The sequence below is a fragment of the Megalopta genalis genome, unplaced genomic scaffold (assembly GCF_051020955.1).
Source record: "Megalopta genalis isolate 19385.01 unplaced genomic scaffold, iyMegGena1_principal scaffold0043, whole genome shotgun sequence".
In the NCBI taxonomy this organism is placed as follows: domain Eukaryota; kingdom Metazoa; phylum Arthropoda; class Insecta; order Hymenoptera; family Halictidae; genus Megalopta; species Megalopta genalis.
In genome coordinates, this window is record NW_027476112.1 from 975,671 (window position 1) to 999,222 (window position 23,552).

The 23,552-nt window shown below is 48.6% G+C and overlaps 1 protein-coding gene across 6 annotated transcripts in view; it reads right to left on the reverse strand.

Annotated features, from left to right (window-relative positions):
• The window catches only part of LOC143261239 (uncharacterized), a 174,318-nt gene that overhangs the window by 3,965 nt on the left and 146,801 nt on the right, over positions 1 to 23,552 (reverse strand). For 5 of the 6 annotated variants that reach the window (XM_076527819.1, XM_076527816.1, XM_076527817.1 and 2 more), the window contains one exon: positions 3,285 to 3,367. In XM_076527819.1, coding sequence (XP_076383934.1) covers positions 3,285 to 3,367 — 83 coding nt within the window. Of the gene's footprint in view, positions 1 to 3,284; positions 3,368 to 19,363; positions 19,585 to 23,552 lie in introns of those variants that run through there. The other variant, XM_076527818.1, reaches the window with a different exon arrangement.

A 23,552-nucleotide genomic window follows, 5' to 3' on the forward strand; every position in this document is an offset into this window, starting at 1 on the left:
ATTGGAGGATCTAAAAGAAGATTTTATTTATAAAAATTTTAGTCATATAGATACGAATGAAATTGAAGAACTAAAAAATGAAGTAAACTTTGTACACAGTTTTAAAGTTAAGGATAACAAACTTAATTGGATAGTTCAAATACCTGGGAGTCACCTTATTAATTTAGTAGAAAAAGGAAGAATATTTATGTTTTGGCGTACCTACAGAATCAGAGAATATTTAAATGTAACTAGATGTTACAAATGCCATGGTTATGGACATATAGCTAAGGTTTGTAGCATGCCTGATCAATTATGTGAAACTTGTGGATCAAAAGACCATATATAAAATGATTGTCCGGAGAGAGATAAAACCAAATGTATTAATTGTGTAAGAATGAGAAGACGCGTGACGTAAATCACAATGTGCGAAGTAAGGACTGTCCTGAATACCTTCGAAATGTGGAACTGTACAGAAGTAGACTAAAAAATGTCTATAAAAATTGGCCAAATTAATGCGCAAAGATCTATTGCTGTTGCTTCCAACCTCGAAAAGATTTTAGTTGAACAAAACATAGACATTTTATGTCTTCAAGAACCTTACAATTATAAGAACAAAGTAAGAGGGTATAATTCAAAAGGAATGAGAATTATTCAACCTACAGTTGAATCTCCGTGTGGGTGGCAGCAATCTCTCCTCTGTAAGAGGAGAATCTAATATTGATTTAACTTTATCTAACCAAAAGTTGAAAAATTTAATAAGGAATTGGAAAGTTTTAAATATAATCACTACTAGTGACCACATAACTTAATTTCGTTCAATATATCAAACACAACCTTCCAAAGAAGAATCTGGAGTAGAGATCAGAGATATTGTATAAAAAGAGCTGACTGGGACTGTTTCGAAGAGCTTGTTGAATTGGAATTTACAAATGAAGAGTTAGAAGAGATTAAGTATATAGAGCCGAACAATGCAGTTAAAAAGTTTAATTTCTTGTTACATAAATGTTGCAATCGATCTATTCCAAAGATTGGCAAAAGTAAAAGAACTGTTCCATGGTGGAATAATGAGCTAAATATATTAAGATCGAATGCAAATATGGCTAAAAAGAACTAGCTAGAGCTCGAAAACTTAATTTGACGAACTTACTAGAAGAATACAAAACAGCCTATAAATCAACTAGAAACATATATGTGGCGGCCATAAGAAAATGCAAGAGAGAAGCGTGGCAGAATTTTGTTAAGACTGAAGCAAACAGGGACCCCTGGAGTATTGCATATAAAATAGTTAGAGAAAAGATTCAATCCCCAATAACACTGAGTGCAGTAATACTCCCTTCTGGCAGACAGGCTGAGACCTGGGCAGAGACAGTAGATGCAATTATGAATAAGTGTGTACCTCCTATCAATGAAACAAATGAATCAGAAGAACTACAAGATATTAAGAAAAGAATTCAAAGATATAGAAATAGTAATTTAGAACAGGACATAACAAAAGAAGAAATAAGACTTGCCATCAATAGAATGAAAAAGAAAAAAGCTCCAGGATTGGATAATTTTACTATAGAAATTATTAGTCAATTGTGGCGAGTTGATTGCAATATAATTTTGAACTTATTTAATAATTGTTTAAGAAAAGGAATTTTTCCAGAAGAATGGAAAATTGCTGAACTAAAAATTATATTAAAAGACCAGACAAAAGACAGAAAATTACTAAATTTTCTTATAGACCGATTGCTTTACTGCCAGTTTTGGGGAAAATATTTGAACGCATAATAATTAATAGAATTAACATTATTTATCAAGAGAAAGACATGGAAAATTGCAAACAATTTGGTTTCAGAAAGGGTAAATCTACAGATGATGCATTTATTCGTTTAAGAATTGAATTAAATATAACCCAAAAAAATACGCTGTGGCCTTGTTTGTTGACATTGAAGGCGCTTTTGACAACATATGGTGGCCGGCCATATATAATAGATTGATTGAGGCAGGAATTAATTCCCACTTATTAAAAATAGTCCAGAATTATTTTGCGAAAAGAAAGATGAGAATGATTTCTACTTTCAATAAAATTGATCGCAAAATGAAAAAAGGCTGTCCGCAGGGTTCTGTGCACGGACCTGCTGTATGGAACTGGTGCATGCATGCATTATTAGATAAAGTAGACTTAGAAATGCAAGATAGTGACGTTGAAATATCAGCATATGCAGACGATCTAATATTTATCATCAGGGGAAATAGTAGAAAAGAAATAGAAGAAAATGCAGTTAAAATGGCTCAAATTTTGGAAGAATGGTGTAAAATACATAAATTAAAAATTTCATCTCATAAATCGTCGGCTATGCTGATGAAGGGAAAACTAAGTAAAGATCGTATGCCGAGTATTAGAATCCATGATGCCAAGATTAGATATGTTGATCAAAATAAAGTACCTTGGCATGATCATAGATAATAGCTGTACCTTTGTAGAACACTCTAAATATATTAGGCAAAAGATACTGAAATTCATTATGATGATTAAAAGAATAACTAACCAGAAATAGGGAATAAAAGATCATATTATCAAGATCTTATATAATGCTGTGGCTCTTCCGATTTTGAAGTATGGAGCAGTATTGTGGTATGATAAAGTAAATAACGCTTATGTTAAAAGAAACCTTATGGCGTCTCAGAGAACTCTACTCCTTTTGCTCACAAGAGCCTGCAGAACTACTTCTACGGTGGCAATGCAGGTGATTGCTGGAACATTACCACTGGATTTGGAAATAATTAAACAAGGCCTGATTACTAGAGTTAGAAGAAACAAAACGACTATATGGAAGAGCTACACATTCAGAGAGAAAGGCTTGGAACAAGAAAGCAATGAAGACACTGACATATGGTCTGATTGGATTGAAGAAGAAACAATAAAGATACATCAGAAAATTATAGAGGAATGGCAAAACAGATGGGATAACGATCCTCATGGAAGAGATACATATAAATTTATTAGGGATGTTGAATTTACTATTAAGAACAAATGGTTTAGGCCTTCAAGATATTGTATTTATTTGATTACTGGATATGGACCTATATTTAGTACCCTATACAAGAGAGGCTTGTCTGATCACAATATCTGTCCAGCGTGTCAAAAGTATGAAGAAACAGTTGATCATATGATTTACCAATGTGAAGCATATGAAAGATATAGATACACAGAAATATTAATAAATATGACAAAAGAACATCTAATATCGACGAATGAATTATTTGGAAAGTTTGCAACATACGCAAAACATATAATTGAATTAAGGAACACTTACATATTATCGAGTGAAAGTAGAAGGTCCGCCTCCTCGGGGCAGGGACGGGCAACGGCAAATCCTTGATTTGCCGGCGAAGTGACCTGAAAATAAAATAATAAAACTACAAAAAAATAATAATGTAAAAATAAGTAAAATTAATAAAATTCATTATAAGACTATTCAGGAAAGACTATAACTTAGAATTTGGAAAGCTAAAGAACTATTGGGATAAAACCCAAATCTATATGAATGTGTTAAAATCAAAAAGAAGAGACAATAAATAGCTATGAGCAATAGCTCGAGCTGTAATCTGAATAGTAACGAAATGAAAAAAAAATGTCCCTATCTACTGGCGGTGGCGGTCTGTGGCCACCCAGGGTTGAGAGGCGACCCCCGAACTAGTCCTCGCGAAGGTTGTTGCTACTACCGAGTCGATGGGTGCGTCGACGATGAAGGCATTTGAGACCGTCAGTGCGTTGCACATGTAGTACTTCGCATAATGGCGAGGCCCGTGATTAAGCACGCGGGCTGTGGCGTGTTCTTGTACAGCATTGTATATGCTGTACTAATTCCTACCGGGGAGCTGTTGTCACTTGTGGCTTCAACTCCCCGCGTCACGTTAGGCGGTTTTTCTGGTCTGACTGGAATGCCGCCTTTTCGTCGTATGAGCACGCCACAAAGCAACACGCCGACGGATTAAATGCTGCTGCCGAGTTGACGGATGCATCGGATGCATCGGCGATGAGGGTATTTGAGACCGCCAGTGCGTTGTACATGTAGTACTTCGCATAATGGCGAGGCCCCTGACTAAGCATACGGGCTGTGGCGTGTTCTTGTGCAGCATTGTGTGTGTGTGTGTGTGTGTGTGTGTGTGTGTGTGTGTATGCTGTACTACTTCCTACCGGGGAGCTGTTGTCACTTGTGGCTTCAGCTCCCCGCGTCACGTTAGGCGGTTTTTCTGGTCTACTGGAATGCCGCCTTTTCGTTGTCTGAGCACGCCACGTAGCAACATGCCGCTGGATTTAGAAATCGGGATGCAACCAATCACCTGGGCAACCCAGGCCGCAAGGGGCAAACGTGCCCTAGCCACACTTGAGCCTCCACGAAAAAGGTACCGCTGGATAGCTCGTGTCCTCAAAACATAGCGAACTGAACGAAGTGTGGTGGAGAGGAAGAGGCAGCCTCTCCGACTGCTGTCTCCCGCGTGTTTGCCGTGCGTGGCGACCCTTGTCTTCGGAAAAGAGGATCCTGGGATCTGAGGGGGCCCTCTCCTGCGGGTGAGACGTCCCCAACACGTACCTTTGGCCTCTGCTTCGGCTAGATGGGAGGCTGGACGAGAAAAGCAGCCCTGGTCCAGTCAATCGGCTTGGAACGACCATACGCTACGGCGAGTGGGTTCTGATGGGCGAAGACGCCAAGCGTGCCAAGCCAGTCGCACCTACTGGCAAGGCCACAGCAAACCAGGCCAGGAAATCGAAGGGGACGGTTTCCGGGCATAAGGTACGGCTTCTCGATCTCGTGAGAGACGAAGCCTTCAGGCGAGTATCAGAGATACGGACCTTTTGCTTCCGACCCGCGTCGAAAGTCAACAAGGAGTCCGGGTCGAAGATACTAGCAGAGGTCGAAGCACTCAACGGGTTGGTCCAGGAGCTGATTCAACGAAACAGCTTCGTCGAAGGGCAACTCGCCGCGGTCAGGGCGGACCTAAAAGCGCGTCCTGCCGTAATGAGTGCGATGCGACCTGGGCCGTCCAAGGGAACTCTCCCGAAGACGGTCTGCAATGCCGCGCAGTTGACCTACGCCCAAGTGGCTAAGGTCTAAGTATCCTGCAGATAAATTTAAATCACTGCAGGCTGGCTCACGACCTGCTACAGCAAAATGCCGTCGACTGGGGCGTGGATGTGGTAATCATATCCGAGCCCTGGAGGATTCTGAGTAATTGGTTCGGGGCAAGCGACGACAGGGCGGCCATATGGGTCACGGAAAGGGCTACCAGGAGGACGGCCCCAATTCAGAAGCTGGCCGGAGCGGATGGATGCGTGGCGGTTCAGCTTGGAGACATCACAGTAGTGAGCTGCTATTACTCGCCAAACGTGCGACTGGCCGAGTTCGAGGATCGCCTGCAGCATCTGGAGGACCTGCTGGGTACCCTGGACCACAACCGGGTTATCGTAGCGGGTGACTTCAATGCGAAGTCGCCGGCATGGGGGTCGGCGGAGACGGACACGCGAGGCGCGGCCACCCTCGAGATGGCCAATCGGGCTCGAATCAGCCCGGTCATCAGCAGAGGGTGGCGCACGTTTGAGAGGAACGGGCAGCACTCGGTGATTGACGCCATGTTCTGCGGAAAGGCGGTGCTCCGGAAGTACATATCTAGCAACATCATTGACACAGAAAGTGCCTCGGACCACCTGTATATAAGGCATGAGTTCGCCGAGGATGCCGCTCGGTGCGGAGGGGCGCCCAGGCCGGTAGCGGTCAACGTGGACAAGTTTCTTGCCCTCTACTAAGCGGCTGCGAGACTGGCCTCGCCGTTCCTTATCGAGACGGCGGCGGATATAGATGGCTACATACAGCTGATGACAGTACTCGTGAGGGAGGCGTCCCGCCCCCAGCTGCGTTCGGAACACAGAAGCCCCAGATGGTGGTGGTCACCTGGGGTCGAGGCGGCTAGGATAGCGGTGGTCAAGAGCAGGAGAAGGCTCCAGAGAGCCAGAAAAAAGGGCACCACATCCCGGATTGAGCTTGCAGAGGCCATCTACTTGGCACACAAGAAAGAACTGAAATGGTCTATTCAAGACTCCAAGAAGGCATGTTGGAGGAGGTTCATCCGGGGAATAGACACGGACGCCTGGGGGAAACCCTACAAATGGGTGGTGAGAAACATAAAGGGGAGGCCTCCCCCGGCCGCACTGGGCCGCGGGGAACAGCGGGCGTTAGTGGAGAGGCTGTTCACCGTCGCCCCTCCGCCTCTCGGCCGGGACGTCGTCGATGCTGCGCCCCGACTGACCGCTCGGAGCGGGCTCACTGAGGAGGGGAATGATCCCCCGTTCACGGAGGACGATGTCCGCGCGGCACTGGGAAGACTTAGGAAGCGTGCCTTGGGGCCGGATGGAATGCCTCTGCCGGTCGTACGGACGCTGGCGGGGTGTGCGGCGGGACATATCGCGCACCTATTTACGAGGTGCTTAGCGATCGGATACTTCCCCCGTGATTGGAAGGTAGGCAGGCTTGTTCTGATACCAAAAAAGGCGGGCCCGGACGGCCGGCCTGCCTGGCGACCGCTTTGCATACTCTCTAACCTCGCAAAGGCTTTTGAGTATTGCACAAAGCGGAGGATCGCATCCATGATCTCATTCTCCAACAACCAATACGGGTTCACGAGGGGGAGAAGCACAGTGGATGCGGTTAGCCGCGTGGTCGAACTCTGGGACGCGGCGAAGAGAAGGAAGAAGCACTGTTTCCTGATAGCATTAGACGTCAGGAACGCGTTCAACGCGGCAAGGTGGGAGAACATCCTGGAGGCCCTCCGAAGGAGGAACATCACCCCCCGCCTCCTTGACCTGATGAACAGCTACCTCCGCAGGCGCAGCATTCTGACATGGGCGGACGGGGTTGCGGAGCGGACACCCGTCTATGCGGGGGTGCCCCAGGGATCGGTCCTGGGCCCTCTGCTTTGGAACGTCCAGTATGACGAACTGCTGGACATGGAGCTGCCGCGGGACTGCTGTCTCCTGGGCTACGCCGATGACGCCGCCCTGATCGTGACCGCCGGGGACATGGAGGCGGCTAAGAGCAAGGCCACCACGGCCCTGAAAGACATTAAGACCTGGTTCGACCGCAACCACCTGGAGCTTGCGGAGAACAAGTGCGAGGTCCTCCACCTCACGAGCTGGAAAGCCAGACAGCAAATCTCGGTGAGGATTGGTGACGCCCCCCTCAAGGCATGCGCGGCAACGCGTTACCTTGGGGTTGTGGTTGAGGGCAACCAGTGTTACCGGGCCCACATTCGCAGCGCCTGCGAGAAGGCCGCGAGGTATGCCGGCATGCTGGGGAGAATCATGCCCGACCTGGATGGGGGAGGCTACGGGGCCCGAACATTGTACTACCGCGTGGTGGAGTCGGTGGTCATGTATGCAGCCCCGATCTGGGCCCCGGCTGTCCGCATGGGAAATAACAGGAGGCTACTCAACACCGCACAGAGGGCGATACTTACGCGAGTTATTAGGGCGTACCGCACCACCGCGCTGGACGCGCTGTGCGTCCTGTCGGGGTTCCCCCCCTTCGAGCTGGTGGCGGCGGAGAGGAGGCGCGTCCACACGAGATTGGCGGGTCTGGTAAGGGACTCTCCGGAGTATGGACAACTGACTCTGAGGGTCAAGAAAGAGGAGCGAGGCAGGACGCTGACCGAGTGGCAGAGGAGATGGGACGCAGCCACCGGTGGACGCTGGACGCACGGGATCATTCCAAAGATCTCGGATTGGATAGAGTGGGGCCCTGCGCTGCTGGACTTCCGCATGACGCAGGTGCTGTCTGGGCACGGATGCTTCTCGAGCTTCCTCGCGCGCATCGGGAAGTTGGAAGATCCAACGTGCCTGCTGTGCCGGGGAGCTGAGGACACTGTAGAACATGCCCTGATGGCGTGTCCGGCTCACGATAGTGAGCGCTCCGCCCTGGTCGGAGATATCGGGGCCTTCTCGATAGACCAGATACAAAGGATTTTGAAGGATGACGAGGACAAGATACTGTTTAAGGGATACGTTGAGGACTGTCTCAAGAAGAGGGAGGCTGCTGTCAACGATGTACAGAGGAGGAAGAAGGCCAAGCCGCAAGGCAAAGACAAGTAGGTCGGTCTAAAAAACCGTAATTCCAGCCGCCCCCCTCACGAAGCAATGCTGAGAGGCGGATTCCATTGAGGGGGGCTCCTACAACTTGGCTGAAGGGAGGTTAGGTTTTAGTGGGTAAGCCGATTGCACTACCCTCGGCCAGTCCCACACTACCATGGTTATGGTGTGCGTAATGCATTTCCCCCTCCACTGGAAAAAAAAAGTGGCTAAGGTCAACCAAACAGCTACTCCGGAAGCGAGAAGACCACCGACACAACACGTGGTGCGTATCTTCCCGCCAAAGGATAAAGGACAGAACAGCGAGGCTACCAAAAGAGCTGTTCTGTCGATCGTGAAACCTGCGAAGGAGGCGATCCGTGTCAGATCGGTTCGACGCATCCACTCCGGTGGCATTGTCGTCGAAAGCGATCGCAAGGAGGACCTAAAAGCCTTCGTAGGCAACAAAAAGCTGACGAGTGCGGGGCTGTCCGTCTCCTTGCCTAGCAAACGGGACCCTGAGGTCCTGATTTATGATATTCCGAAAGGGATGGGCAAGGAGGAAATTGCCTCCAGTCTTTGGAGGCAAAACCTCTCTGAGGCGTCCCAGAAGGATGTGCCTTCGGGTGTTCGGGTCAATCGCATGGCTGGCAAGACCCCGGAGACAGCCAACTGGGTTGTGGCCGTCAGTCCGCAGATTCGTCGGCGGCTGGCGCAGAGAGGGGACCGGGTGTACCTCGGGTGGAGTTCCTGCCGTGTGCGGGACTTCATGCAGGTCACCCGATGCTACAAGTGCCAGCGCTTCGGGCACACCGCGAAGCGCTGTAAATTCAAAGAGGATGTCTGCGGACATTGTGCCGATAAAGGGCACGGTTATGCGCTCTGCAGCAGAAAGAGCAAGCCTCCGGTTTGTTCCAACTGCAAGGACAGAGGGCGACCAGACGACCATAAGTCGCGAGACCCGGCCTGCGCCTCCTATCAAGAAGCGCTAGTTTTGGAGATGTCTCGTATTAGACAGGAATAATTTGAATGGATAGTACAAACAACCGGCGACGCTCGAGAGTCATACGGGTCATGCAGCATAACATGCAGCGGGCCCGAAACGTGACCGACGAAGTCCGGACTGAGATGCATAGGCGAGGGGTAGATGTGTTGCTTGCACAAGAGCCATATAGCTGGCGGGGTATAGTGCCCGGGCTAGGCTTGAGAACGAGGCTGATCACGGCAGGCGATCCGGTGATGGCTGCAATAGCGGTCAGAAACCCGGATCTAACCGTGGTTAAGGTCTCTAACTTGTGCGACGCGCATTTGTCCTGTGCCAGCATCTCGGGTTCGTTTGGGAGCTTCTTCCTGATCAGCCAGTACTTTCAACGTTCAGATGATGTTGAATCAGGTCTGGCGCGGTTGGGGAGAGCTCTTTCCGCACTGAGGCATAACCGAGTCATTATCTCTGCCGACGTTAACGCAAAATCAGCCCAGTGGGGCAGTGCGAAGACGGACGCGAGAGGCCGTAAACTCGAAGAGTTTATCGTGAGCCATGGCTTGGTTGTCTTGAACGAGGCTGGAAACGCTCCGACGTTTTCCAGCCCTAATGGACGGTCTTACATCGACGTCACACTAGCGACACTTGACATATGCGACAAGGTGCGAGGTTGGAAGGTCCGCGAGGACCTGACGACCAGCGACCACCGAGTCATAGAGTTTACTTTGAGTTTTTGCGCCGAGGACGGTGCTGCTGAAATCTGTAGTAGCGACAGCAGCACCAACCGGAACGGATTATTACCAAGGTTCCGACTCCGAAGCGCAAAATGGTCCGAGTTCGACAAGGCGCTGCGTGAAAGTAAGAGGAGTATACCCCCCAGTCCATTGAATCGCGGGGAGGTTGAACATCTAGCACAGGAGATCGAGAGAACGAACGTCCAAGCGTGCGACTCCTCAATGCCAACCAAGCAGTGGCATTCAAAATCCGTCCCATGGTGGACGGCCGACCTGACGAGGCAGAAGAGGCGAGTCTATAAACTCAGACGAGCCTCGCAGAACACGGCATGTTCAGAGGAGCAGAGGGCGGCCAAGAGGACCGAGTATCTCAAACAGAGAAAGGCCTACAAAGCCGCCATTAGAGCTGCTCGGTCGCACAGCTGGCGTGCATTCGTGACCGAGCAGGGAAACAAAGAACCCTGGGGCCTCATTTATAAGATCACGAGGCAGAAGATGACAGCCAGCACGGTCATCGCGAACATTAATGTTAACACTGCCCAGGGTTATACTACAGACTGGGACTCCACCGCTTCCGCGCTGCTGGAGGGGTTGATTCCGGACGATTCCTCCGAGAACGACTCCCCAGATCATGTGCGAGTCAGGAGGGAAGCCGCTACTGAGCCGGAGAGTGAGGACGCTAGTCCCTTCACCCTCTCGGAGCTCAGATCGGCGGTCAACCGACTGAAGAGCGGCAAGTGTCCAGGCCTAGACCGAATTGAGCCGGAGGTTCTAAAACGCTCGTTTAATACGATCTCATGCGAGCTCCTCCGACTCTACAACGGATGCCTGGCACACGGAGTCTTTCCCGCGGAATGGAAAGTCGGGTCCATCATCTCCATCCTTAAAGGACCCGAGAAACCTGAAGCGGAGATAAAGTCCTACAGGCCAATATGCTTGCTTTCGGTCGTAGGCAAAGTCTTAGAGAAGCTAATCGCTACGCGACTAGCTAGTTCGTTTTTGCACCCCGACTACGCCTCCGATCGGCAATACGGATTCAGGCCGCATCGAACCACGACTGATGCCGTGGTAAAGATGAGGGAGCTTGCGTCCGGTCGAGAGGAAAAGTATGTCGTGGGTCTGCTCTTCGACATAGCCGGTGCCTTTGATAATGTCTGGTGGCCAAGCATACTCAACGCGTTGAGGAAGCGAGGCTGTTCAAAAAACCTATTTAGACTGGTGGTCGACTACTTCGACGGCCGCGTGGTGACTATGGTGTCTGATCGCGGTGCAGTGCGGAAGAAAGTCACTAAAGGCTGCCCACAGGGATCAATTCTTGGTCCGAGCTGTTGGAACTTAGTCTTTGACGAGGTTCTACAGCTCCTATCGAACGCCGGGCTCGCTTGCGAGCCCATCGCCTATGCAGACGACCTTCTTGTCTTGAACTTCGCAAACAGCAGGAAGGGTCTAGAAAGCAATGGCCAGTTGGTTGCGGACACCATTTCTCGCTGGTGCGACCAGCAGAAATTGTCGCTGTCTGCGACCAAGACTGAGATGATTTTCTTGAAAGGTTCTCTCGACAGAGAGAGGCCACCTGTGATAAAAATAGGAGGTCGGAATATTGCCGTCAAGGACTATGTGCGTTACCTTGGCGTGCATTTTGACTCTGGACTGGGTATCCATTCCCACGTCGAGTATTTGAATGGTAAGTCCTTGCGAACGTTCAATGCGCTAGCAAGGATAGCTAAGTCGAACTGGGGATTAGGATATCGGACGATGCGTACTCTGTACCGCGGCCTGTTTGTCCCAATCGTCACGTATGCTGCCGCGGGCTGGGCAGACCGCCTTACCTCTGGGACGAGTAAATTGCTCACCAGGGCGCAGAGGCGTGTTCTGCTTGGCTGCGTCAAAGACTACAGGACAGTCTCCACTGATGCGATCCCTGTGATCGCCGGGGAGATACCTGTGGACTTGGCGATAGCGGAGTTCAGCTGCGTGTACAGAGCCAGAAAGAAACTCGGGTTCCAACATGGAACCTATCAAGTGAGTCAGGCCGAATTGGCTGACGAAGTCGTCACCGAAGCCCAAGTTCGCAAAAGGCTGAGGGAGGCGACTTTAGAGATGTGGCAGCAGAGATGGTCGTCCTCGACGAAGGGTAGGGAAACCTTCCAATACTTCGGCGAGGTATCAGACCGACTCTCAGCGAGCTGGATCAGAGTCGACCATGATGTAGCGCAGTACTTGAGCGGACACGGAGACTTCCGTGCGAAGCTCAAGACGTTCGCCTTGGTCGACGACGCGTTATGCGAATGTGGAGAGGAGGAAACTCCGAACCACGTCCTCTACGATTGTCAGCCTTACGTAGAGGACAGGAATCTCCTACGCCAGGCGGCGATTCGAGAAGGATTTCAGTGGCCAATCGACAAAGCCAGCCTGGTGTCCGAGCAGCTTTTTGTTACGTCCTCCGACGTATTGCGTAGGTTAAGCTACCATAATAGCATAGATTTAGAGAACGTATTATACATACAACCTATTCTTACACTTGCAACAGATGATAAAACCAATCAGTTACCGACAGTCGATCCATTGTCGATCAGTTACCGACAGTCGATCCATTGTCGATCAGTTACCGACAGTCGATCCATTGTCGATCAGTTACCGACAGTCGATCCATTGTCGATCAGATACCGACAGTCGATCCATCGTTGATCAATTACCAACACTCGATCCGTTATCGATCAGTTACCGACAGTCGATCAGTTACCAACACTCGACCCATTGTCGATCATTTACAGACGGTCGACATACTACCACCGTTTACCGACAACCACACCGTTACCATTGTATCAACCCACTACTATGTTCGCCGATCCACCGCGCGCGCTGCAGAATACACAGCGACCCACTCCGGCGATCGCCCCACCACAGCGACTACCCACCAGCACCCATCGGCAACATGGCCGCCGAGGAACAGAGGAGCTCAGATCAGACACACCACAGATCAGACTCATTCCGGGCTCCAGCGAGGGAAGTCGTCCCCTCCTGCAAGCCATTCTTCCAATCCAGTTTCTAATTCCAAGTCTCATTCAACCTCAACTCACCGCGTTAATTATTAAGTACTTATATCGTAATATTTTAGAATATATTATTTTTTTATCGTTACTACATTCGTCAATCATTAGCTACCTAAATTCTCTCCCTACTCGGCAACATATTCGTGTATTCATACATAACTCTCTAGAATCTATTCCGTCTTCGTGTGTACCGATCTCACCCCGAATGATCTGCACGAACGCGTAATACAATAACGATGTTATTCCCGAAGCGCTCGTACCGATCTCACCCCGAATGATCTGGGCGCAGCAGTAATAAGACCGCCTCTCTTCTCATTGCTTATCAACGTTAACGAATGCCGAAACGCGCCGGTCGTCGTCACCAATTGAGAAAGTTGGCGAAGTCTTTCATCTACGGGCAGTATCGTCCGAAACACCAGTAGCCAGAACGGGTCATCGAAGTCATCGCTCACACCTTCGTCGCCGACCCAGCTTCCGGAACCAGCATCGAGCATCAGTCTACGACCGTGCTGAGAGAGCAGATTGCACCCCGGAAACCCTGAGGACCACAGCGAGCTTGAGTGCGATCAAACGACCGACCGAGGTCCTCCGAAAGGTTAGAATTCCAATTGTGCGCCCGTCGCAGGGCGTTATTCGTGAATGCCCAGTGGATACGCGAACGAACCGCGTCGCGTGCCCTAAAGTTGCGATTTTGCGTCTTTGCCGCGGTAATCGCGCGATATATAATATATTTTGCGCGTCGAGACTCGCGGGACGTAACAAATTTGGTGGCAGGGGTGGGATTCGCAACAATTCGCGATGTCGACGCCTGCCGGTAGTACACGTTCACATCAAACCCCTAGAATCGCAGAACAACTCGTAGAGTTAGAAAGACAATTAGAGCTCCGCGAAGCTCGCTTAAACGCGCAGAACGCGAAATTTGAAGAGAAGTGAAACAAACTCTCCGCCGAAATCAATCTCGCTCAAGAGAAGCTTATGGAACGACAAAACGCGTTCGAAGACGAGAAGGCCGCCCTTCACGAAGAGCTAGGAACGTTGCGCTTGAGCAAAGAAACGGTACACGACTTAACGATGATTAATACCGCTAATAATAATCGCGAATCTTCCCCGACTAGACCGCTCAACGACCACGAACGATTCCCGATCCCCGCGACAGATTCCAGTAACACGGGAATCACCATGAACGCGGCGTGCAACGCCGTCCCCGAATTTGATGGCACAAATCTGCCCGTCTGGCAATTCACGCGAGCGTGCCACCGCGCCAGAGACCTCGTACCGCCTCATGCAGAATTTACATTGACCAAACTAATGATTAACAAATTACGGGGTCGCGCTTACACAGCCATCGAAGACAAAACGGTAAACTCCGTCGCGAGCCTTTGCAATCGCCTAAAAGACATATTCGGACCGTCAAACACGATAGACCATTATCGAGGCGAAATGGCGAACATTAGAATGCGCGAATCAGAACATATCCTCGACTTCATCGCGCGAATAAAGGATTTACGGAACGCAATAATCGATTGTGACCGAGTACGACCAGACATCGAAAATATCGATGAATTGACGAAACGCAGTTTTCTCCGTGGCGTCATCCCCACGCTTCGCTATAGCATGCGACATTTGGAGCATGTCCGACTTCAAGCATTGTTCGATACCGCGATAAACTGCTTCAAGGAAGCAGAGTCAGATAAGGAATATTACTCGCGTCCGCCTTCCCGAGAAGTTCGATTCTCCGATGACCGCCGCGGAAGTTTACTTAACCGCTATCGCTCCCCTTCACCATACCGGCCTGAATATACATCACGATACGCCGAACACCCGAGATCGAATTTTCCGGTATCTCGACCATCGTATCGCGAGGTGACGCAACGGCCGAGCCAGCGCTCACCAAATGTTAGTGTTTACGACCGACCGTATACACAGGCCCGAGATAATCCTAGATACACAAGACCGTCCCCCGACACATCCGTTCCGCGTCCCATAAACAACCCTTCGCGTAATCCCTCGGCACACAAATACTGCAACTACTGCAAAAACCCGGGACACGATATACACGAATGTCGTAAACGAGAATATAATAACCGCATCAAATCACAACAGCAGTCGGGAAACGGGCAAGGCCTCCCGAGCCCCGCGAGCGACCGTCGGGAGGTAACCAACCGAAATCAAAACATACGGGCGCACATTGCAACCCACCTCTGCCGTCTCACACATTGTCGTCGCGTCCCCCGAACTAATTAACAACGCAAGACTAATGATAGACACCGGTGCGGAACCGAACGTTATAAAGGCGTCATCGCTGCAACCGGGCGTGGTCATTGATACGCACAACGTTATCCATATATCGGGTATTACCGAGGGCGCAGTCGCAACATTGAGCACGGCTTCACTTAATATCGCCGATCGCGACGTCGAATTCCACGTCGTATCGGACGAATTCCCAATTCCTGCGGACGGAATCTTGGGATCCGCGTTCCTATCGCTCGGAGCCGAAATATCATATTTAAAGCAATGCGTAACATTGCAAGGGAACGAGTTCCCATTTATCTCGCGAAAGAAATGCGTAATTGGGCCACGAACGACCGCCAGCGTCGCAGTAAAGGTAACGGGACCCAAAGTAGGATACATAAGCCGTCGCGAACTTGCACCAGGGGTACTCATTCCCCACTGCGTGGTGAGAAATTCCGACAGATACGCGTACATCCGATGCGTTAACACCACGGACCATTCTGTCGACCTCCACATGCCGATCATGGAGCTGGAGGGGGTGGAAGAGATGGTGGATGCCGTGGAAAACGCGAATTTCTTTTCAAAATCTAACTCAAGGTCTAACTCGAATGCTAATTCCAATTCCAAATCCAATTCTAATTCTAAATCCATTCTAAATCTAAACTCTCGAACTCATAAATCCCGCGATTCGATCTCGCTAGCGGTTTCCATCAAATCGAAATGTACCCGGAAGACGCAGCGAAAACTGCATTCTCCACGCCGTACGGCCACTACGAGTTCAAACGCATGCCCTTTGGCCTCCGCAACGCCCCTGCAACATTCCAGCGACTCATGGACAGCATTTTGTCGGGCCTCCAGGGAACCGAATTGTTTGTCTACCTTGACGATATAGTTATTTACGCGCGAAGTCTCTCTGAACACAAGTCCAAATTCAATAAACTGGCCCAGAGACTCCGAGAAGCGAACTTGAAATTACAACCCTCGAAATGTTCCTTCTTACACCGGGAAGTCGCGTATCTGAGCCATGTTATAGGCGAGGAAGGCGTCAAGCCCTGCCCTAAAAAGATCGCGACAGTCAAAGACTTTCCAGTTCCCAAAAATCTAAAATCGCTCAGGGAATTCCTTGGCCTTTCGGGATACTATCGCCGGTTTATCCCGAAATACTCACAAATCGCGAAACCACTGACAACGCTGCTAAAGAAAGATACGAAATACGCATGGAAATACGAACAAAAGAACAAGCCTTCTCAACCCTCCGCGAAATTTTGACTACAGAACCATTACTTCAATACCCCGATTTCGACCGCGAATTCAACATCACTACAGACGCTTCGGGTTTCGCAATCGGCGGTATTCTTAGTCAGGGCGAGCCAGGGCAAGATCGTCCCATTGCATATGCCTCGAGGCTCCTACACGGCGCGGAGCTCAACTATTCAACCATAGAGAGAGAGAGAGAGAGAGAGAGTGCCTAGCGATTATCTATTGCACGCAGTACTTTTGACCATATATATACGGGCACCGTTTCAATTTAATCACCGACCACCAACCCTTAGTCTGGATGAACTCAGTTAAAGACCCTACATCCAGATTACTCAGGTGGCGTCTAAAACTGGCGGAATTCGACTACAAAATTACATACAAGTCAGGCAAAACTAATCTCAACGCGGACGCGTTATCACGGAACCCAATGTCCGCCCTGCCACTCTCCACAGACTCCAGTTCATCCGGCATGTTCGACGCCATCAGAAAACCACCCGTCCCCGCCCCGCGACGGCCTTCCCCGATTATTGGCCGCCACCCGCCATCGCCAAGCTCTCCCTCCACCTCCTATTCCTCTCCGCCGCCTTCACCACAATCCCCTCCAAAGACGACGCAGCGACCGCCATCTTCCAACAAGCGACCCCTCCCATCCTCGTACCTCCCCTTCACCAATCCCGACGATCCGACAACCCGCCGAAATGGCGATAACATCGAGCCCCGACTCGGAATCCGACACAGACGGAGACCTCTTTGAACATTATAACACCCCCGCAACATCTACTAGAAGAACATTTACCAACACACGCGACCGCCTCGTTATGAGGAACGATAACCTAATAGCCTTCATCACAACGGACGGACTACCGATCGACGAAGGCTCGAAAGATTTGTACAATTCCGGAAAAATTCCAAAAATTAAAGACCTTACCCTAGCACGCGCGAAAGTCCTAAATCTCGGTAACAAAAAATTAATCCTACTTCCGGTAAAACCAACACAACACCACACAGCGACGCACGATGACGTGATAGAGTCCCTTAGATCCATCCTAGATGTTACTGTAGAACTCCAACTAGATTCCTTCAGTATATCGAGAACGACGATAGACAATACGACTTGGACAACGATCTACAAATCCTTGATTGAACTCTTCTCCGATACCAACGTCCAAATTTTCGCTTGCGAAAATAAAGTCATCATTCCTCCTTCAAACGAGCGTCCGGAAATCATAAATGAAAACCACTGTTCGGCTTACGCGGGCCATAAAGGAATAACAAAAACCTATAGGCGAATCCGGGAAAAATATTACTGGCCGACCCTAAAGAAAGAGGTACAAGATTTCGTCAATACCTGCAACACGTGTCAACGAAAAAAACTGGTTAGGGTTAAAACCCGGCAACCGATGGTCATCACCGATACACCGGGCGCCGCATTTGAAAAGATTTCCATGGACATAGTTGGCCCACTACCTGCGTCACCAAAAGGGTTTTCCTATATCCTCACTATGCAAGACCTTTTAACCAAGTATTCCTTAGCCGTCCCGCTCCGCAACGCAACCGCGATCGAGATTGCGGATGCCTTTATAAAAGAATTCATATGTAGATTCGGTGCACCCAGAGGCATTCTTACTGATCAGGGCACAAATTTCCTAAGCTCACTCATGAAGAATATTGCGAGACGTTTTAAAATTTCACAATTCCGTACTACCGCGTTTAGGCCTCGAAGCAACGGGTCGATCGAGCGCTCGCACCACGTCCTGACAGAATACCTAAAACAGTACATTTCAAAAGGGAACTGGGACGAATGGCTGCCGTATGCCACATTTTCGTACAAAACAAGCGTCCACGAGGGCACCGCGTTTACGCCCCATGAACTAGTATTCGGTGTAACGGCGAGAACCCCTTCGGCAAATGCAGCTGTCCATGATTCATCCGATGAATCCTATAACAAATATCTCGAGAACTTACAAACCAAAGTATCACAAACGATAACAAAGGCCAAAGAAAACTTAAACACCGCTAAACAAAGATCGAAGACATACTACGATAGAAGGGTCAACGCGCAGGAGTTCTCTGTCGGAGACTATGTATTCCTCCTCAAAGAACCCCGGAAAGGGAAGTTCGACGATGAGTATTTGGGTCCCTATTGCATTATAGAACGCGTGAACGAGTGTAATGTGCGATTGAAAGTTAAGAATGGCTCGCGAGTGGTACACACTAATAAACTAAAACGCGCCCCCAAACCGGTGACGCGAATGCGGTGCGCGACAGTGATGTGCTCCCCCACCTCGCCCACGAACAAGAACAGCGCGACCTCGAAACGATACGTCACCGCGAGTGAGCTCCGAGAGGCTCTTCATTCGTCGTTCAGCACCATCAAGATGCAGACTCCAATACCACTCCTCGTGCTCGCCATCCTGCAACCAGCCACGGCCCTAATTGGCTACGACTGTGGAGGTTCAACCGTAAACGCGACTACGTTCTCCACCGTGGACAAACCGCTCTGCGAGTTCTCCGATACCGAACCGACGATCCAAAACGCTAGTATCCAGCTCCTCCAGATAGTCGACTTCGAGGAGACCACAGTCTTCCAATGCAGGGTCGAAATAGATCGGACCATCTACTATTGCGGCATGCATTCCCACACGTCCATAGTGAACAACGGCCGCCAACAGTACCTTCTTAATACCCCAAGAGACACATGCAAAACAATGCATAACTCGGGCATACTCGTGCTACCACCCAACAACCAATTAGTAGAACTAATAAGCAACAGCACGACCGCGAGAAGCATTACATTGGCAGGCTCTATCCTACAGGACGGAACATGCAGCGGAACTACGTATAGTGACCCCTTCGGCACTTGGAATCAAGTCATAGTACAAGCAATGATCAGAGTCACTCTCAAAAACTTCAGCGCCTCAACCAAAATCTCGACGAACGAGATACTCCTACCCACCGGACACCGGTGTACACTCGACAAGGAATACTGCACGGATCCGGAGGACGGATTTACCTTTTGGGACATCATGCCGACCGATCAGTGTCCCTTCAACAAATACGAAGTCCTCTTCGAGGGCAGATCTACCAAGGTCTTCACACCAAACCACAGCAGTACTCCAACTTCCACAGTGGCATCCGGTGCGTATTCGCACTCACGAGCACCGGCCGCACACAAATCTGTGGCTACACGCTAATCCGTACCGAACATCCGAAACTACTCCTCTTGGAAACAGACAAAGAAGGAAAATTCAAATCAATTACAAGAACCAAGATCAATAGCCTGGACATATTCACTTACGTGAACACGAAATTCGTGTATGTCGAGAAGCATCTCCGGTCCCAAATCATCGCAATGTATAGAGACATCATCAACCAAAAATGCGCACTGGAGCGCCAGGTCTTGAAAAATGTTATTTCACTCGTCCATATATCACCAGCCGAAGTCGCCACAACATTGGTAAAAGAGCCCGGTTACGTGGCCATCCCTGCCGGAGAAGCCATACACGTCATCAAGTGCATACCCGTTCAGTGCACCCTCAGGAAAACAGAGGATTGTTACGACGAACTCCCCGTCACCTATGGGAACAATTCGTTCTTCCTGACACCACGCACGCACATCCTCACGAAGACAGGCACCAAGAGAATATGCAACGAATTGATTCCACCGATCTACCAAATTCACGGAGCATGGTACAAGATTACACCACGTCCAATAGAGAGTATACCACCTCCGCCACTCCAGCCGATAACGACATCTGCATGGAAATACATTGACCCAACAAACCTCGCTACCGGCGGAATATACACACAGGAAGATATTCAAAAACTTAATGAACACATCATGTTCCCCATCGAAAAGATGGCAGTGATAAATGCACTGGCACAAGGTGCATCAGGCAGATCGTACGCGGACGGATCCGTGAAACTGCGCAATCTGATGGATGAGGACACCTTGAAACAAATCGCGGAATCAACCAGCAAGAAAATATGGGGCACCTTCATCGAATTCGGCTCCATAATGGCTGGGTTCATGGGAATATACTTGGCTATACGAATCATCAAACTTTGCATCAACACAATCCTCAATGGGATCGCTCTACATGCAGCTTACGGGTGGAGTCTCCAGCTCTTCGCGGCGTCGTGGAGCGCGCTGACGCACTTCTGTTTATACTTAAAGAACAAACCAAGTGACAGTGAATTGGTCCCTCCGCGCACCGCCACCGAATGCGTCCCCATAGACAGTGTATTAGTAAGACAGAGCCAACGAACTCGACAGCTAAAGACTCTAAAGAATTCAAAGACTCTATTAAGCGTACCAGTAAATTTATATCGTATAAGAAACCATCCCTCTTCACCGATACCGACGAAGAAGAAAAATAACCTCCGTCATTTTTCTTTCTCCCAAGGGGGGGGGGATGTTAAGTCCTCCGACGTATTGCGTAGGTTAAGCTACCATAATCGCATAGATTTAGAGAACGTATTATACATATAATCTATTCTTACACTTGCAACAGATGATAAAAACAATCGGTTACCGACAGTCGATCAGTTACCGACAGTCGATCCATCGTCGATCAGTTACCGACAGTCGATCCATTGTCGATCAATTACCAACACTCGATCCGTTGTCGATCAGTTACCGACAGTCGATCAGTTACCAACACTCGACCCATTGTCGATCATTTACAGACGGTCGACATACTACCACCGTTTACCGACAACCACACCATTACCATTGTATCAACCCACTACTATGTTCGCCGATCCACCGCGCGCGCTGCAGAATACACAGCGCCCCACTCCGGCGATCGCCCCACCACAGCGACTACCCACCAGCACCCATCGGCAACATGGCCGCCGAGGACCAGAGGAGCTCAGATCAGACACACCACAGATCAGACTCATTCCGGGCTCCAGCGAGGGAAGTCGTCCCCTCCTGCAAGCCATTCTTCCAATTCAGTTTCTAATTCCAAGTCTCATTCAACCTCAACTCACCGCGTTAGTTATTAAGTGATGGGTTGTTCTGCCCATAGCCGTTGACGGCACTGCGCGCATGGCTTTACGTGCGCATTGCTATGTATACGTCACATCCCAACACTATATGTATAAATGTAAGCCAGACATCATCCTAAGTCTTGTAGGCGAGGGTTGTAATAAATAATCTTGTTACACTGTGTTCAATTTATGGAGACTGTTAATCCCTCAACGCACAAACGTTTCCATCTACACGGCTAATCCCAACAATGGTTATGGGCCCAGAAAGATTCCACTGCGCATAAAGTGAAACATAACCTAAAAAAGGCGCACGTGTTCAGTCCGAGCAAGACGTAGTCCGTAACTACAAGTGAGTTTGTGGTCAAAAATGTTTGAGATGGATAGCAGAAGTGACTTGCACATAGCAAAGTTATCAGACAGAAATTACCGTACGTGGAAAACGGAAATGAAATGGCTGTTAAAAGCCAAAGGTTTATTAGACTATGCGATGGGTAACATAGTGCTGAATGAAGGCTCTGCAGAAGCTGAAAGAAAATCATTTATTCTAAACGACAATAAGGCAATAGCGACTATTGGATTGCATGTGGATCATAATCAACAGATCCACATCGAAGAGTGCACAAATGCACATGAGGCTTGGATCACATTAGAACGAGTGCATCAGCCTAAATCTAGGGCAAGAATACTTCAACTAAAAAGAGAGTTTCATCGTTTAAAAATGAAAGATGACGAAGTTATGTCAGCTTACCTATCGAGAGGAAAAATTATAGCAAATAATTTGATAGAGGCAGGAGCTGAAATTAAAGATGAGGATTTGGCATACGTCTTGTTGGCAGGACTGCCTGACAGTTATGATAGTCTCAACATGGCACTTACAAGCCTTCCAGATGAGAAATTTACCTCATCTGAAATCAAAAGAGTGCTATTGGCAGAGTACGACAGAAGAGTTACTAGGAGAGAAGTCGAAGGAGACATGCACAAAGAAGCGTTACACATAACAAAGAAACCAGTCACAGAAACGAAGGTACAGTATAATAATACCAATAAATCTAAAAGCTTTACATGTTTTAGGTGCAATAAAGTAGGCCATATAGCAAAGGATTGTTGGGGGAAAACAGATAAAAGCAAGAAGAAAATTGAACCGAAATCCAAAAGGAACTATGATGCGTTCTTAATGTCACTGAACCATGTAGACATGGAGGATGTGTGGATATTGGATAGCGGGAGCACGCATCACGTTTGTAAAAGACAAGAATGGTTCTCAGTTTTTCGAGATATTGATGTACAAGTTGTTAATACAGCAGCTGACCCCAAACTCGTGGAAGCAGATATTTTATAACATTCACAGATGATTTTTCCAGAATGCTTACAGTGAAGGTCTTAAGAAACAAACATGAAGCGGCCAACGCTATAAAAAATTATATTGCTAAGACAGAACGGCAAACCGGAAAAAAGATAAAACGTTTTCGATCAGATAACGGTTTAGAATACTGTAATTCAGAATTAAGTATGCATTTTGACCAACTGGGAATTAAACATGAGAAATCCAATGTGGAAACTCCCCAGATGAACGGCGTAGCCGAAAGAGTAAACCGAACGTTATTAAATTTGACTAGGTCAATGTTGAGAGCTGCAAACCTCCCCCAAAAATTCTGGGCTGAAGCGGTCACGACGGCGGCATATATCAAAAATAGAACAGGTCACACAGCCACCAACGGAATAGTGCCATTACTACTATGGACTGATAAAAGGCCCAGTGTGCGTCATTTGAAAGTGTATGGATGCCTGGCATATGTTCGCTTACCAAACCAGGGACGAAAGAAATTGGATGACCGGGCGATCGAAGGAATATTCGTAGGATACGCTAATCAAACTCGTGGGTACAGAATATGGTGCCCGTTGAAACAAGATGTAATTACAACGAAGCATGTAAGATTTGCAGAGGATAAACGAAGTTACGAATGGATATACAGAAAGGACGTTGAAAGTTACAGATATAATCAAGTGTGGTTAAATGACAGTAACCAAATAGGTACGGAAGAGGATTCTGATATGCCACAAAACGACATGTCATTAAAAGGATCAGATGCACAAATACAAAGCACTGAAAACGATGAGATAGTGGGAGCGCGAGATAATGCTGAGATGAAAAGAAGAGGAAGACCCAAAAAGGTTGTTAGAAACCCCTACGGGAGGAAGGGAAAGCC